This window comes from Choloepus didactylus, chromosome 4 (assembly GCF_015220235.1).
Source record: "Choloepus didactylus isolate mChoDid1 chromosome 4, mChoDid1.pri, whole genome shotgun sequence".
NCBI lineage: Eukaryota > Metazoa > Chordata > Mammalia > Pilosa > Megalonychidae > Choloepus > Choloepus didactylus.
Window position 1 is genome coordinate 90,969,134 of NC_051310.1, and position 17,806 is coordinate 90,986,939.

The 17,806-nt window shown below is 41.6% G+C and overlaps 1 protein-coding gene across 5 annotated transcripts in view; it reads right to left on the reverse strand.

Annotated features, from left to right (window-relative positions):
- Positions 1–2,643: 2,643 nt before the first annotated feature.
- NTRK3 (neurotrophic receptor tyrosine kinase 3) overlaps positions 2,644–17,806 on the reverse strand; it is a 358,606-nt gene continuing 343,443 nt past the window's right edge. For 4 of the 5 annotated variants that reach the window (XM_037832995.1, XM_037832990.1, XM_037832992.1 and 1 more), the window contains 2 exons: positions 7,778–7,936; positions 2,644–4,708 (listed from right to left, as the gene is read on the reverse strand). In XM_037832995.1, the coding sequence (XP_037688923.1) occupies positions 4,523–4,708; positions 7,778–7,936 (345 nt within the window). In that variant the 3' untranslated portion in view covers positions 2,644–4,522. Of the gene's footprint in view, positions 4,709–7,777; positions 7,937–11,995; positions 12,038–17,806 lie in introns of all 5 variants that reach the window. The other variant, XM_037832994.1, reaches the window with a different exon arrangement.

Genomic DNA, 17,806 nt, shown 5'->3' on the forward strand with positions numbered 1-17,806 from the left:
ATCCCTGAACTGAAAGGATATGTGTGAATAGTCTGCAATTTAAAATGCTACCCTTTTTCTAATGCTCTTTATAACTAGCAGTTAAGATAAAAATCTCTTGGCCTGGAACTAGAGTTCAGATCACCCGTGGCCTGCATGAGAGGTGGTCAGTCTTGTCTCCATCTCTTGGACTAGCCCTTGACAACTTTGGGCATGTCAATGTTGAATGGGGTAGGATGGTTAGTGGATAGGATAGTTAGTAGGATAGTTTGGTGCAAGTCAGCCAAGTGGCCAGGCAGGAAGCCTCCCTTGAAGAGTTTGAACACAGGGTCCCTGACTTGCCTATTGGCTCCCCCATCAGTATCCCTCAAACCTGCCAATCACCGAACCTTCCTAACTCGCCTTCTGTAATGAATTCCTTGGCATTGGTGGCTCTTCCTCCCTCATCCTCCTCACTTAATCTTTCATTTTCTCTCATTTCTAATAAGCAAATTTTAAAAACAGGTGGGGCTAGAATAGAGCTTTTTTGTTTTGTATTTTAGAACTGAAAGTGATCCTAAGGTTATCCATTCCTGCCTCTTAAATGTCTCAGATGATATATCTGATAATCTGAGAAATTAGTTGACCTGACCAAGGTCAGCTGGATATTTAGGAGCAAAGCCAGGAATTCCAATGGTCTTTCCACTACTCCACGTGCTACCAAACTTCTGATGCATCCTGTATTTTCCTGTCTTGACTGACTCACTTCTACTTCTGAGCTGAGTCTCATGCAGGCCTGGAAGTTGGCTGACAGCTCCCCTGTTGGTGTCAGTTTCCGTAGTGTTTAGCACCAAAGATCCTTGCACTAGTGTGTTCTGCAGAGTAAGCATCACCAGAGAAGAATAGGACAGTTCAACCTGAACCTGGAAGAATCAGTCCTCCTTTGCCTCCACTGAGAATTGTCTCTCCAGGGATCATTTGTGCATGATCTGCTGAGTAGACGAAGCAGCAAATCCCTTGTCTACTGACTAGACAAGGCTTAGTGACCCCCAATGTCCACTCAAGTTCAGGACTTTAATTAGAGGGCAGCATTTGGTTCACATCCAGAGCAAAGAAGAATCGGGAGGACCCTTGGCCATGGCACCCCACTGCAAGGTGAACATCCAATAGCAAGTCACTTTTGCTCAGTCCAGGAGGGGACCAGGTGAGGGCAGAGATCAGCCTGTATGTCCTGAGCATTGGAGCTGGCTTCAAGCTAAACTCTCACAGTTGTTCTGGCATAGTCTTTTAAAATGTAGATCATAGTATAGTAGGGATGAGGGTAGAGACTACTTAGGTGGCCATATTGGCTACTGGGATGTATTTCAAGACTCATTTAACCACATAGGTTCTTTAAGAAAATCAATGAATAAGCCTTCATCAATGCTTTACTAGTGTGTAGGAAGGGTAGGACAAACCCAGAGGAGTTTCAGACACTTCAGTCTCTGAGCTGCAAAGGAGGAGGGGTGTCTTATTGGAACCCACCCCTGCTCAGGCCTCCTGCCGCCATGCTGGGCCCAAAGAGAGCTATCCTAGCATTGCACACTGGCACTGAGAAAAATGACACAGTGACTCAATGCTGTCAGAATCTAAGAAAATCTGAGCCGGGAGGGGTCAGAGATTCAGACATGCACCTCTCATTTGGCAGATGGGGAAACTGAGGCACGGCAGTGTGAGTCTTGTACTGTCCTAGTATAGGAGGAATAATGCACTCCAGTCTCCTCACCCACAGAGCCCTAGAATACCCTATCAATTTTCACAGCCCTATTTGCTATTCTTCACACTCCAAAAAAGTGTTTCATATCTTTACATGCTCAGGTTAATATGTCAAGATGTAAACTCCACACAGAGCCTACAGCAAGGGCAGTGAGAAAGCAGGCCCTCCCTCTCTACCTCCTTGCTCTGCCATCCTCTTTCTTCCATAGGCAGCTGCTTACAAGGGGCACGGCAAAGAAATGACCCTGCAGACAACATGGAGACCTGTGAGACCAAAGCTAGGGCCACCTGATGACTTCAGTCTCTTTCTGTGCTCCAGGTCCCCAAGGGGATTGCTTTCTTTCATCAAGCCGTGATGACTCAGTGGTGCCCTGACTGAAGCCCTAACACATTCCTCATTTCCAGTTGTCACAACAGCCACCAAGACCTTCTTTCCAGCCCGCCCATGACTATATGAAGTTCCAGAAACACACAGCCAAGAAGATAGAAGCCACGCAGTGTCTGTTTGGGGGAGGGTGGGGGGAGGGACAGCCACTGGAGCCTTGGAATCTCACATCTGACTGGAAGAGACTTCCCCCTCAGGCCCCTCCAGATGGTTCCCTCCCTGAACCCCTTTCTCCTAGGTACCCAGATCAAAACCAGGCCTGGCAATCACAGCCCCAGGACAGACACAGCAGGGGCCTCCAGGTGGAAAGACGAGAGGAGTGGCCATGGGATAGCTAAGTGTTCTCTTCATGTGGTCAACCAAGGTGCTTTCCCCAAAGTCCTCAGGGGCTGTGAGCCCAGCACAGGGAGAAGACTCCCACCAAACTCCCAGCTCCCCTCCCTCCCCTCCCAGACCAGCTGGGCTGCCTCGCTGACCCCTGAGTCTCCACCACGGCCGACAATCTGAGCACAGCTCTTTTCTATTTGAATAAAAACATTTCTTGGTCTAAAAAAGAAGTAAAACCACATACACATCATTCAGTCCTGAGTCCCACATGGAGACGCCAACACTTTAGCTGCCTCCAGCTGACCAGGACGTCTCAGGCTGCCGACAGTCCCGCTGGCAAGGAAGGGGGCAGCTCAGAAGCCCCCAGGAGGCTCCAGTTAGGCCCAGGCCAGTCTGTGCAGGAGCTCTGTGCTTGGGTGAGGTGGAGGGGCTGGGTGGCCTGTGAGGGGCACTTCCTCTGCTCCCAAGAAGAAGGGCTCTGTGGGGTTCGGCTGTTGGCTTCTGCGGGCTTTCCGTTGTCATGTGCCAGAGATCTGACCCTGGAGCCATCCTTGGCAGCAGCCGGGAAGGCAGTGATCTCCCTAGTGCTGGGGCAGAGGGAGCTGGCCCCGGCCCAGATGCTGGGTTCTCTCTCCCTGGTCAGGGCTCCATCCTCATTAAGATACGCAGCCCGCAGCAGCGGCAGCTCATGGGCCGTTGCCCAGAGAAGCCTCAGCCCCTCCCCGCACCACAGCCCACAAAAGCGATTCCTCAGTCCCCGCATTTTCACAACAGCTCAAAGGCAGATGCATCAATCCTTCCAGGGGCTGGGAACGTGAGGAGAATGCCAAGGGGCCCAGTGCCGAGGCCAGGGAGACTCTCCGCTGCTGGCTCCTGCCCTCTCCCGGCCTGGCCCCAGCCTCTCACTCACCAGCCCTGGCTCCCTTCCCTGGCAGGGTCTTGGTGGAGACCCAAGAAGTGGGGGCTCCCAGCTGGGGGGGGGGGGGCAGGATATGAAATGGAGAGGACCCAGAGGGACATACCTTACCATGACCTGCAAGCAACTAAGTCCCCTTCTGTGGGAACCCTGAAGCCTGCCATGTCCACAGTCGCAGGGCCACACGGGGGTCCATCCCCTAAACCCCACAATGCTCCGGGGTGGGAAAATGGGAGGTGGAGTCCAGGGATCTTTCCAGTGACAGAAAGATGGGTGGCAGTGCCTTGCGAGGGTCAGGTTTCAGCTGTTTTATTCTTCTGCGGTTCTTGAGGTCCAGAAAGTCCAGTTCTTTAAGTTCAGAGGAGAGATGACACATCCCACTCAACTCCAGCAGGGATCTTGAGCATGGCTGACACCCAAAAGGAGGCAGGCTGCTGCAGTCGGGGTTTTGTGTTGTATTGTTTGTTCAGTACTTACCCATAGGCGCCACCATTGTAATCCCAAAGACTCAAGTCCACATTTTAAGAACTAGCAACTTAGAAAACTGTCCTGAAGTGGAGGAAAGAGGGAAAGGCGTAGAGGTGAGGGGTGGGAGAAGCACGGTGGCTTCCCAGATCCCCTGGTCCGGTGTCATTTCCTTGCCCAGCGCAGTCGAGGCGGGCTGCCCATGTGCACCTGCAGGGCTTCCGCGGGGATCACCGAGGCGCAGCAGCTATGTGCACCCTACCCCAGCTCCTCCCGTCCTAACCGGAAGATTGTCTCTCTGCATCGTCAAGCTCTTCTGCTCCGAGAAGCCGGAGCTGAAGAAGCTCGTGCCGCAGCTGAAGTCAAAGGGAATTTTCATTTGCATTAATTATATGTAAGATTTTCTGAGTTGTTGCTCAAGTCGTGTGGTTTTCTGTATCAGCAGCTTCTCTCTGTATTAGTGAAGAACATATCTCTCTGTAGATATAGATAGATAGATAGTTAGATATATAAATATATATATATATATATATATATACTCCAAACTGCCTTACAGGTTTTCTTCTTTCTATTTTTGTTTGTTTTCAGTGTTGTATGTATAGCAGGCACTTGAGTTTATATGAAGATGTTTGCTTCAGTCAAGGATGGGAGAAAGGAGCGAGGGAGGCAGGGAGAGAAGAGGCAACACAGTAGGGATTCTTGGCCACTGGCCACCACTAGCCAAGGATGTCCAGGTAGATTGGCGTGGCCTTCCCCAGAGCATGGAGGATTTTATAGATCTCCTTGATGTTCAGCCGCTGCTGTGGCTCCCTCTGCCAGCACCCCAGCATGACGTCGTAGACCTCCTTGGGGCAGACTCGAGGCCGCTCCAAAACACGACCTTGTGTAATGCACTCGATGACCTAAAGAAGAGCGGGAGGAGAACAAGGAAGTTACATCCAACGTCCAGCCTTGGCCTTGTGGCTCATACTCAGCAAAAGGCAACAACTTCACTGATGAGCTGCAATGCAGAGCTGGGGTACCCACAAGCATGGACTAGAGGCTGGTCTGGACCTAGCACTGCTTTTCTTGCCGGTTCTGTGCATGGGTTATGAGGCAACGGATGGTGGTGGCTGGTCAAGCCCTTTCTTCTCCACCTTTTGGGTCAGGCCTTCACGGATTCCCACTATATCTGACTCCCAGCACAAAGTCATTCTTTTACTTCACTCTTCCTCTCTAGTCCTGAATCTCATCTGATCACCTGAGCTGCATTCCTTTTCCACTAGGGGAATGGCTTCCCAATTTTGTGAACCTGCACAATCTGGGCCTCCATACCCAGCCCCTCTCAGCTCCCACTTGTTGCAGGCTCCCCTCTCCAGCTGCCACCATGCTCAGCCCACAGAGTATCTTATAGAACCCTTTCTCAGCAAGGTCCATGCTCCCCTGCTCTTCACACTAAACCATGTATCCTCTTTCTTTGAAAATCTTTCTTAACCCTGGGATTAACTGCTCAATTCACACTGCCTCGCTGGGCAGCCAGGGCAGGGCAGCCAACACTGCAGGATCTCAGCATCCCCATCTATAAGATGGGGATAGAACGTCTGCCTTGCCTGCCTCCTGGAAATGCTATTTGGACCAAATGAGATCAGGAAAAGGGACTGTAGTAGGAAGAAAATGAATAAAGCGTGGCTGTGCGAATCGTAGCCAGCCACTGGGGTTCATTTCCTGTTAATTTGTGGTCCTGTAATTTCCAATTCCTCAAAGGCACTTCTTAACTAACACAAAATATGTGCATTCTCAAGGTTTCATGTTCCAGCTTCAGGTTAGTCTTAACTCTTTCTAACTCTACCACTGTGCACTCTCAGGTAAGTTATTCAACTCGAACTTCAGTTTCCTCATTTGAAATTGGTTATGATGATAAAAATACAGGGAATAGTCTCTAGTTTAGTACCTGAACAAATGCTATTTCCCCTCTCTGTCCCCATTAGTCTGTATTTAGTTGGGCAAGAGAACTGCCTTTTTTCTCCCCATTCCTCCCTATACCACCCCAACAGCACCTTGCCTGGGTGCTGCCCCATGTCACCCGGGCCCTGGGAGGGGCTTGTCAAACCATCACTGCGACAGACACTTCCTGGTCATATTGGCTCCGGAGCCTGGGGTGGCCCGCCAGGCTCATTTCTTTGCCATCCTCGTAACTTTCCAGCTACTCATATTCCTTATTCATATTAGAGCCCCATTTCCACCCTCCACCATCTTCAGCTCCATGAAAAGGGACCCAGTGCAAACCGCAATGACAGCTGCTGGTGCTAAGATCCCTAGTGTGGTTGGTAGAGGTAGTGCCTCCTCCAGTGGGGGACTCTTCACTCTGTCAATTTCCATAGAGAAACCCATCACCAGTAACTACCAATCCGTGCATGCTGGGGTGGGTGAGATGGAAGAGGTGGCTGGGGGCAGGAACCCTGCCTTCGAGGCCGGTGCCTCACCAGGCAGTCTGAGAAGAGCTCAGAAGTTAAACACCCTGTTAACTACAACGAGCCAGCTTGGAGGTCCAGGACAATTCTTCTGCCGAGACCTACAGTACCCGAGGCCAGTTCCTCTCTTTACTGGGACCACCAAACTACAGGGACGCTGTGCTCAAGGGGTATGTGGCCACATGCACGTGTGTGCATGTGTGTATTCACATCGCTGTGTGCACATATGTGTTCATCACCAATTCACCCCTCAGGAAGATGGGAACAATTTTTTCACAATACTGTAACAAATAGGGTTCTGATATAAATTCTGTCATTTTTTAAAAGGTTGTTAAAAAGTTTTGTGTGACTTTGGGTGGTGTGGTCAGGCCCCACTGAGCTTGTGAATGGGAGCTAACACAGATTTAAAGAAAGGCCTTCTTTTCACTCTTTAACTGGTCAAGTGGTCAAGGCATAGAAGAGCAGCGATGGACACAACATCCTAGAAAAAAAGACTGTCTTGAATATTTTGGTGAGATTCCAATATTAAAAGTTGCTTCTGTTTATGTTTTCCCAGAAAACAGGAGACCATAAAAAGAATTGCCATATTGCCATTTCTTATAGGTCTGCTGGGTTGGGAAGCCCAGCCTTTTCCTTTTACAAACTGAACAGAGTTCTCTGGGCCAATGCCACTCTGATCCAGACATAACTGAGAAGCAGCTTCATGGCTTTGAAGGCTGAGGAATCACGTGACCACGGTCCACTCCTTCCCCTGCCCTGGAGGCTCTCAGCTCTGAGCCCTCGGCGAGTCCACTGCAGGAATCCAAAGAGCTCCCTTTCCTTTGTCCTCAATATTAACAGGTGCTTTTGTGAAAATTTACAAGTTAATATAGCTAACCTCCTTAGAAAAAATGCCTGGCATTAAGTGTTAGCTACTATTAAAATTTATTATTTTTATTATTGCAAATTAAAAGTATTAAAAATGTAAAATATTGCAAATATAAAAATGTGCTTATTATTGTTTATTTATGTTTATTATTCATGTGTTCACTGTTATGTTTCATTATATTCCTGGAACCTTGTGTAATTCTTCAATAACATGAAATTTACCTCCTTAAACTAGCCTCCTCTACATCTCTGGGCCCGGCATGCCTAAAATCTTTGGGTACCCAGACTATTTGGGCGTACTAAGCAAGGGGTGTTTCCACAAGATGGCACAATTGAAAAACTCATACTGTTTCCTTGTTCTCATTTTCTGCCTTAGTGAAACACTTGTGATTAAAGTGTAGCAGAAAAAACAGAATTGTGACTTGCATCTCCACTTTGATAACTGATTTCGGGCTTTTTTGACAATTCTGCCACATTTCCTCCAGTTGCACTTCTTTCCAACTCAGAGTTCTCCCCTCCTGACATGGTGCTTCTGCACCCTCATTCTGGTGGCTCTGACCCCCACCCAACATTATGTACACCGGGCCCAAGTCATCTCGGAGGTATCTCTTCTCAGCATCCCCAAATCAAGTTTCCCACTTCCCCCTTCTTTACCTCTGTGTTTGAGAGCTGGAACCACGGCTGTTTTCCGTAGGTGAAGATCTCCCAGAGGATCACCCCAAAGCTCCACACATCACTCTCTGTGGTGAACTTCCGGTACATGATGCTTTCGGGGGGCATCCAACGGATGGGGAGCATGGTGTGTCCTCCCACCTAAAAGGGGACAAGCAGAGGCACACGCAGGGTGACCAGATGGCCACACACTTCATACATAGATGCACTCATGACACATCATATTCTAACACAGCCACAACCTTATGTCACTCATGTCAGAGGGCAGGTGGATACATTGACTGACATCCAAGGCCTACAAGGCTGGGGCAGATAAGATGGCAATTAGAGAGAACACCCGAGGGAAGGTAGGCTCCTTGGCACTAAGTGTGAAGAAAGACCAGAAGATGGCTAATGAGGTAAGAGAGAAGGTTTTCAGAATCTGGTACTACTGCAAGCCCTTATCTTGAGAGGAAATCCAGAGGGGACTCAGCGGAATCACTGAGAGAGGCCATCAAGTATCAGAGTATTTGTAGATGTCAGGTTTAGAAACTTTGGCCAAGGTAGCTAGGGCACAATATATTCCATATGCATCTAATGTCTAAAACTATAACTCTATCTTCTATCTGACAATCCTGAATTTCTCCCCATGACTTAGGACTTTGTTTCAAGGGAAGGGGATGAGGAAATTCACAAAGTATGGAAGGTCATGGGCTAATAAGAAATCAGATGGAGCAAAGAGGACTCCTGACAGCTCTTGGCAGAGCCCCAAAGGTCAATAATGGGAGTCTAAAAATAGCTTAAGGGGGCCATCCAGCCATCCCGGGGTCTGCTGAGCTGACAGCTAAGAGCAAGATGAAATGACTGACAAGGAACACTCCCAGGGTACCCCTTACTGATAAAGACATTAGGGAAATCCTCACTGCCTGGCAAGTGAGTGGTATTGGCATAAGTGGAAATAAATTCATAACACAAAGATCAGGAACAAGCTGCTTGTTAGTAAATAAAGCATCAGAAACTAGAACTTTTGACCAATATATGGAATCTGTTGTTACAAAAATGCTTATCATTTGATTTAATAATTTAAAAAAAGAGCTCTCTCTAAATGTCCTAATAAACAATAAACTTGAAGTTCTCATTTCTCTAGTGGGCCAGCTGGGGGTGGGAGTGGGGGATAACAAGCACTTAAGAAAAAATAACTTATTGGGAGATGGGAAATCTTATTTCTAAAAAGGGAAATCATATGTGACTTATCCACTTGAAATATTTTGAGGAGATAAAAGATAATATGGGTTTTCAGAAAAATTATTTTCAACCTAGAATCAGGATAGCTCTCTATCAAGTGCAAAGACAAATGAAGATGTTTCTTCAGGCAAGCAAGGACTCATCAAGTTTACCATTCACAGACTTTCAGATGATGAAGGAGCAAAAAGTAATCCTGGGTACGGTGCAGAAAAACTGGAAAAAGTAACCAAAATATACAAGGACTTGAAACATAGCTATGCAGAGAAAATTAACCAGGAAAATGCAATTTAAATTTAAATAACAGTTGCTAATTTTGTAGTAAAATGTAATGCATTTGCTAATAAAATCTTCCTATAAAATAGAGATATAAAGTAAATAATAACACTAATAATGCTAATATTACTACTAGTAGTACTACCAACAATACTCATCTGGAATGAAAATTCCAGATAATTTCAAATATACGGGCACAAAACAGTAGGTAGGGAAATAATTAAAAGTCTAAAAAAGACTTTGTCTTCTATAAGAGAAGGAAAGAAAGGTTACAGACTGATCAATTGTTATTTATAACAGTTTAAATTTAAATATGCTTGTTAAATTTTAAAACAGCACTTAGAAGAATAGAAATAGAACATACTAATCTATTTCCAAACCATTTTTTAGGAAAAAGAGAACCAAAAATCTTTAATCAATGCCAAAAAAAAAAAAAAATGCAAAAAGAGAGGGAAGGGTGCGCATGACAAAAAAATATGAAATGAGACAAAAGTAAAAATAATATTACCATAAACAATAAACACAAGCGGGTTATACTACTTCTTAAATATAGATGTGTGTTGTTTAGAAAAGCCATATCTAAAGCAAATTAGCAGAAAATACTGAAAATGAAAGGCTGGAGAAACACAATCAACAATAAAAGGAAAATGTAATTGGCCATATTAATATAAGGAGAAAGAAGAATTCAAGAATGCCAAGAATTAACTGGTAACAAGAGGTCTATAGCATATTTAAAGATGACAAAATTAGTCATTATGCTAATCATGAACTTTTATGCACCAATCAAAGTAGCAAAAAAAAAATGTAAAGATTAAAAACAGGTCATGAATAAAAGAAAATTGACAAAGCTACAGTTATAATGGGAAGCTAAAACACCTGTTTCACAAATTCACAGCTCAAGAAGACAACATAGATAAATGAAGATACATTTTTAAAATATTAATAATGAATTGAATAGATATGAATGTATGTGATCATGTGTGATTTTCAACCTCCCTAAAGAGTTGCATCATTTAAAAAAACACTAAAAAAATTATAAAAGTCAATCATATACTAGATCTCAAAGAAAATCTTAAATTCCAAGAGTAAAAATAAACAGAAAGCAAAAACAAGAAACCTTTACCATACCAAAGAAAGTTAAAAGGAAATTAACAACAAAAGGATACATTTTTTAAAGAGCTGTCCTTGGGGAATTCAAAAAAATATTTGGTAAAGATAAAAAATAAAAATAAAATTTGAAGCTATTTAAATTAATAATAAAAAATTTTAAGAAAAGATAGAAAACCTGAACACAAAAACAATGAAAAAATGTATTAAAAAATCTGTCCATGTAAAAGCTACAAGGTCCAGACTTATGGGTGAGTTCTACTAAAGTTTTCTACACTAAAGTTATCTGCTAGCATATAATGATAGACTGTCCCAAGTCACTCTCTTTGGCTTAAATGTCTCTGATGACAAGACCAGCCAAATTTAGCATAGAGCCTTACTATATAAATTAAGATACAGATATCTATGTAAGTGTAAAACTATCTCTGTTATGACGATGCTCTCCAAATCGGAATACAATACTATCATTTTGAGTGTGCGATATAGTACAAGAATTCTATATTATAGCTCAATAAGGCCTATACTATAAATGCAAGAATGTATCAGCCTGAGGAAACATACTATTTAATTTGGTATATTAGGAGATGAAAGACAAAAGAGCATAATATCCTTTCAAAAGATGTCAAAAATTTCAATACCCTTTCCTGATTTCAAAGCCTTAATTCATTAGAAATAGAGGTGATTTTCTTTATTCAGCTCACTAAATATCATATATATTTATAAAACATTAGAAACATTACAATTAAAATCAAGAGTAGGATAGAAGATATCTTCTGTCACTGATTTTATGCAACCCACTGCTCAGGAGGTCCTAGCCAATGCAATACAGCAAGGGAAACAATAAGGCAGAAATAATGAAAAGAGAGAGTCGATACTGCCATTGTTTACATATGCTGTGACTGTCCCAAAAGTTCAAGACAATTAACTAAAATGCAATTAGAGTCAGTTACATGATTTAGTAAGTTACTCAGGTATAAGATCAGCATATAAAAATCAAACCACTCCCATACACCAGCAGTAATGACCTTGAAATACAATGGAAAGGAAGTAAGATTGTTTGTACAATAGCTACCAAAAAAATTTTTGAAATCTCCTAGGCATAGGAGAAAATGCATAAGGTCTATTTAAAGAAAGGTATTGAAGAATATAAAAGAATATCTGAATAAAATAGAAATATACACCATTTCCTTAGATAGAAAGACTTATTATAAATCTCTTATTAACCCTTCAATTTCATCTAAAAATCCAACCCAATCTAAATGAAAACCCCAGTGGAATGCTGGATGGAAATTCACAAGACGATTCTAAAATTAATCTGGAGGAGTACATTGTGGATAAAAGCTAAGATATATTGGAAACAGAATGACAAGGGAGATTCGCTGTACCAGATAGCAAAACATATTATAAAACTACAATAATGAGCACACCGTGTTATTGGCATAGGAAAAGACAAACTTGTCAATGAAGCAAAATAGAGGGTCCAGAAGCAGACCCATGTATAAATATTGTAATTCAATATATGAAATGATGGGTTAGTAATTAAAGTGTTGGGACAATGGACTATTCATTTAAAAATAAATACACTTAGATACCTACCTCACACCATATACAAAAATCATTTCCAGATGGATTAAAGAGCTAAACATAAAAACAAAACAATAATCATATTAGAAGAAAACTCATAAAAGTATTTGTATAACCTCAGGAGAGGAGGGCCTTCCTAAATAAGACACATGTCCAAGAATCCATAAAGGATAAAATTTATAAAAAAATTAAATACTTCTACATGGCAAAATACAAAATAAGCATATTTAAATGACAGAGAAAATGTTTGCAATATATGTAACAGAAAAAGAATAAAACAGACAATACAAAGTGCTCCTTCAAATTAGAAGAAAACATTCCAATAGAAAAAATGGATAAAGGATAAGAGCAAATGAGAGACAAAATAATTATGAATGTCCACAAATATATGAGAGGTGCCAATTAAAACAAGAGACACATTTGTCAGCAGCACTTGGGAAAAATTGTAAAAGAGTGATTCTATACAGTGTTGGAGAGAGAATGGGAAAAGGGTTACTGTCAAATGCCATGGCTGAGGCTGGGACAGACTTTTTTGAGGGCAGCTTGGCAGAATCTGACCACCTAAACATGCCTTTCAACTCAGCAATTTTACTTCTAGGAGTCTTAGAAAAACACTTGTTTGTAGAAGCAAAGACATTTAGTTGAAGACGTTTATTTTACTGTTTTTAAGGGCAAAATACACAGTAGTCAGAGATAATATAGCAGAGGTATGTGTCCTGATATATAAAGATGTTTAGGATATACTAAATGAAAAAGTAAGACATTGAAAATATACACTGGCATTCTCGTTCATGTAAAATGTACATGTGTATGCATAAGCAAATATAGCATTTCTTAAATGCATAGAGAAAGGCCCAGAGAGAGAGCTACAGAATGAGTGGTTTTCTCTAGAGAAGAAAGTGAGGGTGGTAGTGACCAGAAAGAAAATTCCGTTTTTTACTACATGGATTTCCATATTGTTTGGCATTTTATCATGATCCTGTGTAACATTTGAAATTTTAAACAATAAAAGGAAAAAAATAGATACACGAATAAAGGGAAACCAGTGGAAGTAACTTATTCAAGTTATCTATCAAAATATATTTTTTAAGGAAAAATTAAGTTGGTGATAGGATCTGGTGGAATCGTTTATGGTACCTGGTTTCTTGATGAAAACAGTTAGAAGTCAGGAATATAGGAACACTTCTCTTGATGAAAAATTTTAAATAATGGAGTCCTCCAAATTGTTCCTGAGGTTTGTCTCTTTTGATGATTTTATACACAATCCAGAAGAGGTGTTAGAAACAGAGAGAAATCCAGTGTGATGGGTATAAACTGTGATGTTTGGGCAGAAAAGTGTCAGAAAAATATTAAACACAGAGGCTCGTTAAGGAGTATTGTATCAAGATTTTCACTGGGCAGCACCACTGAAGTGGAAGAAATTTATACTGCATTCTTCCAGATGTGGCCCAAAATATTTCAAGAGGCCTCTGGCATAACAAAAAGAAAAATACATCGGAAGTCCTTGGTTCAGATGTGACTTTTGACAAGCTCTTAACCTCTTGAGCTACAATTTCCTCATCTTCAAAATAGAAGTTTAACAACCATCCTTCCTAAGGTGAGATTATGTATGTAAAACACACTGAACATCATTCAGTGCTAAAGATATACCCCTAAAGTACAATGACTGTTTACTTTGTCCTCATGTACAGCATAACAAACCTCATCTCCTGGACTTTCCATATTTCCCATGAAAAGCCTTCAAGACTCAGCTGATTTTCCTCTGGGGTCACCTACATCATTTTGCCACCCAGCCTGGAAAAGCTAGTAAGCAAATATCTTTCCAGTAAAAAATTACTGACAAATATCCCCTTGATAAAAGCTAGACAGGCAAGCAATGGGTTGAAATAATCATCTTAATGATAAACATAAATCTAATATACACTGAGTACCAGCCCTTGTGTGTTACATACATTCCTCATTAATCCTCTCTCCCATCCTATGTGAAGGAAACACCTATGATGCCCATTTCACAGATTAGGTGTGTGAAAAATATTAGCTAATGATCCAAGTTCTCAAAGAGATACATTAAGGATTAAGGCTGAGCCTTGAAACAGGAGTCATATAATAATAAGACACAGCAAAGAACCCGAGAAATGATCCTGGAAATAAAATAAGTAGTTGGAGGGAAACAGATCTTTGGGTTGCCGATGCCTAGCTTGGATGATAACCTCCTTCCACCAGGCCAACGACAGCCATCCTCTGCCCTCTCACACACAAACACAGACAAGGAGGGTGGGAATTGGGAAACGCTGAGAGGTTGGAAGTGCTTATGGGCTCTTTAGTTGGGGGTCAGGATGCTTGGGTTGTTCAGACTTCAGTGTGGAGGATTTGGAGATCATAAGATCCTAGGATATGTTCCCATTTTTGCCCCTGACTTGAATTTACTGGAATCTTTGTTCCTTTGAATAACCATGCTAATGTGAGAGGGCAATCCTGCTATTGGCATCGTTGAGTCTGTTTCTCAGGAAAACAATCACACCTGGTATATTTAGGGGATCATGCTATAACAGAGTGCAGGTACCACTATGCCCATAAAATTCCCTTTTCGTGCAGCCAGATGAGTTCTGAATCATTCCAGATTTCACGTAGCGACACCAGAGGTACCTTGTTGACTCAAGCTTTAGATCTGCCCCAAGTTCAACGGCAGACCAAGGAATTGTAGGCGAAGGTCAAAAGGTCTCAAAATCTAGCCAGGTCAGGGAAGCCCAGTCTCTGTGACCTCTGTACCTTCTCTCTGAACAGCTTCCTGGTGATATTTGTTGTCCCTTGGCAGGGGTGCCCTTGACCCCTTGCCTAGCAATATTTTGCTAAATGCTTTCACTGATTTCAGGTATTTCATACTTCAGTAGGGCTGCCAGAGAAAATACAGAATGCGCAGTTAAATTTGAATTTCAGGTAAAATGAATACTTCTTTATTATAATTATGTTCCAAATATGGTATGGTGCATGCTTATACAAAAAAAAATTATTCATTTACCTAAAATTCAAATTTAACTAAGTATCCCGTGTTTTTATTTGTTAAATCTGGCAACCTTAGATTTCAGACCCAGGTAGGGAAGTTGACGTTATGCCCTAGACGCCCCTTTTTATTTGTTGGGCTTTACATGTGCATTATTACTCAGTTTCTTCCTCCTTTTGTCTTCTCCCCTGTTCTAACAGAGACTGCTGAGTTAGGTATGCACCGTACAGAAATACTCCTTCTCCCTCCACCTGTGCTGTCCTCAGCCTCCCCTCCCTATTCCTCTTTAGCATTTTCCTGGGACTGAGTGTGACAGAGACAGGGCATGGCAGCCTGGATTTTACTGGAGAAACTCAGCCCTGCCACCTTCTGACTGTGGATCCCTGGGCAAATCACTTCTCTTGCCTAAGCTTCAGTCTTCTCATCCAAAATAGGGACTGACAACTATAATTACCTCCCAGGGATGCTTGCCTGACCATTAAGTGCTTGGCACACTTGTTAAAAATGCAGATTCCTAGGTTTTACCCCAGACCCAATGAATTAGACCAGGGATCAGCAAACTATGGCCTGTCCACTTGTTTCCCTAAATAAAGTTTGACTGGCACACAGCCATGTCTATTCGTTTCCAAATTGTCGATGGCTACTTTCACACTAAAATGACAGGGTTCAGTAGATGCAACAGAGACCACCCACAAAGCCTAAAATATTTTCTTTCTGGCCCTTTACAAAGAAAGTTTGATGACCACTCAGCTCAACTCAAAGGGGTAGAAGAACCAGAAACCTTTTTTAAAAAAACACAGAAACAAAAATAATGTTTCTTTTTGTTATGTTGTAAGATAACCAAAATACCAATAATCCTTTAATAATATCAAATACCATTCAGTGTTAAATTTTTCCATCATCTAAAATGCTTTCCAAAAGTGTGATCCAAAAGAGCTATACATTGCATTTAGTGATATGTTTTTAGCTTCTTAGTTAGGATCCTCCCCTTTTCTTGATTGAAGAAAGTGGGTCATTTGCCCCTAGAATTACTCACATTTGGGTTTCGCTTACTATATACTTGTGGTATCATTTCACATATTCCTTTACTGGCTGCATTTTCTGTGATCAGATAGCTACCTGCTCATACTTGATCATGAGCGAGGGTCCTGATCTGACCCGGATTCATAGACGGTGTAGGGACCTCCTTCTGCATCACAACAGGAGGCAAATGGTATCTGGTTGTCTCACTTTTATGTGATGTTAAGATCGACCACTGGGATCATCCATTATAAAGTTCCCTTTCTCCTAGTGATTTTAGCAGCCATTGATGACCATTGCACAGATGCATTACTTCATTAGTGGCTGCAAAGAGGTGAAATTCTAATTCTAGCATTCCCTCTTCATATTAGCTGGAAATCTTCTATAAAGGAAAACTTTTCTACCATTGATTATTTGGTTATCTTGAAGTACAGTCAACACAGGAAATGCAGGATAAATGCTTGATTCTTTCCCTTTATTTACCAGTTTTCAGAATAATGAATTGGTTCACTAGCATCCTCCAAAGGTCACTATTGAGAAGATTGTTTTGTTTTTGAGAAGAAATTTGAACTCTTATTTTGTTTTTTGTTTTTGTTTTTGTTTTTGTTTTTGTTTTGCTTGGTTGATTTTAACACATTTGAAAGGTTTCAATCTATTGAAGTCATTATTCCTTTGAAACTCAATATCCCATCTTTGGTCAATGGAAGCCTCTCCCATAATCCCAGCATTACTTGATAACATCCTTGCTTTCCAGCATGAAAAATATTCTAGGCTCATTTTATATAGTTACTACCCCAGACCTGGAATCAGCCATTCCTCCAAGAAGCTCTGGATCCTTTTTGTGGGCAATGGATTTAGAGACCACAGTACAGTGTGTTAAGAGTGCTCATTGATCCTGGGATGGTCATTATTTCTAGGTCTTTTCAGTGGAAATAGCTTTGGAAGAACTGTTTTTTACAAGAAAGTACACCATGGGACTCATATTGATTTTTCCAACTCAAATTTAGGATAACGGGGTTTATATTTCTTTGATTTTATATTTGTATTTTTTTCTCTTATGCTGAAAATTTTGATTCCTACAACATTAATGTTACTTATTTGCTTTATCCTAATATATGTAATATATATAGTAGAAAGAGAGCATTTCAAAATAACAGCTCAAATATTTTTACTAACAATGATTACTGTAAACAGCCTACAATCTTTTTATCCTTAGGATATACCTACTAGGAACATACAGCCACTTGAAATAATTCCTGTCAGTGTGGTGAAACCACTAAATTAATACACAGACTTTTATTTCATTTTGCTCTTTATTTTTAGGAATTTCTTTGCATTTTCTTTTCCATTTGATTTAATGTTGTTTTATAATTATGTAGAAAGTTACCTGGCTCCAAAGTCAAAACTACAAAGCAAAGTACATCAAGTAAAGTTTAGTTCCTGCCCACTCCCTCCCCTCTGATTCTCCCCCTCCCTCATAGTTAGCCAATTTTGTTTTTAGTTTATTCTTTCATTATTTTTAATATCGGAAAATATGGATTTATAATCATTTCCCTCATTTTCTTAGATAAAAGGTAATATCCCATACCTGCTGTATAGTTTGTTTTGTTTTGTTTTTTTCATTTACTGTATCCTGGGGCTCACTCATTTATTGTATAGCTGTATAGGACTCCACTATGTAGCTATGCCAGTTGATTCCGTCGGTCTCCCACTGATAGGTATTTGGGTCATTTCCAGTCTTTGGCTATGATCAATAGGGAAGTGCACTTTGCACATGTACCCCAGGTGATTCTCATGCAACC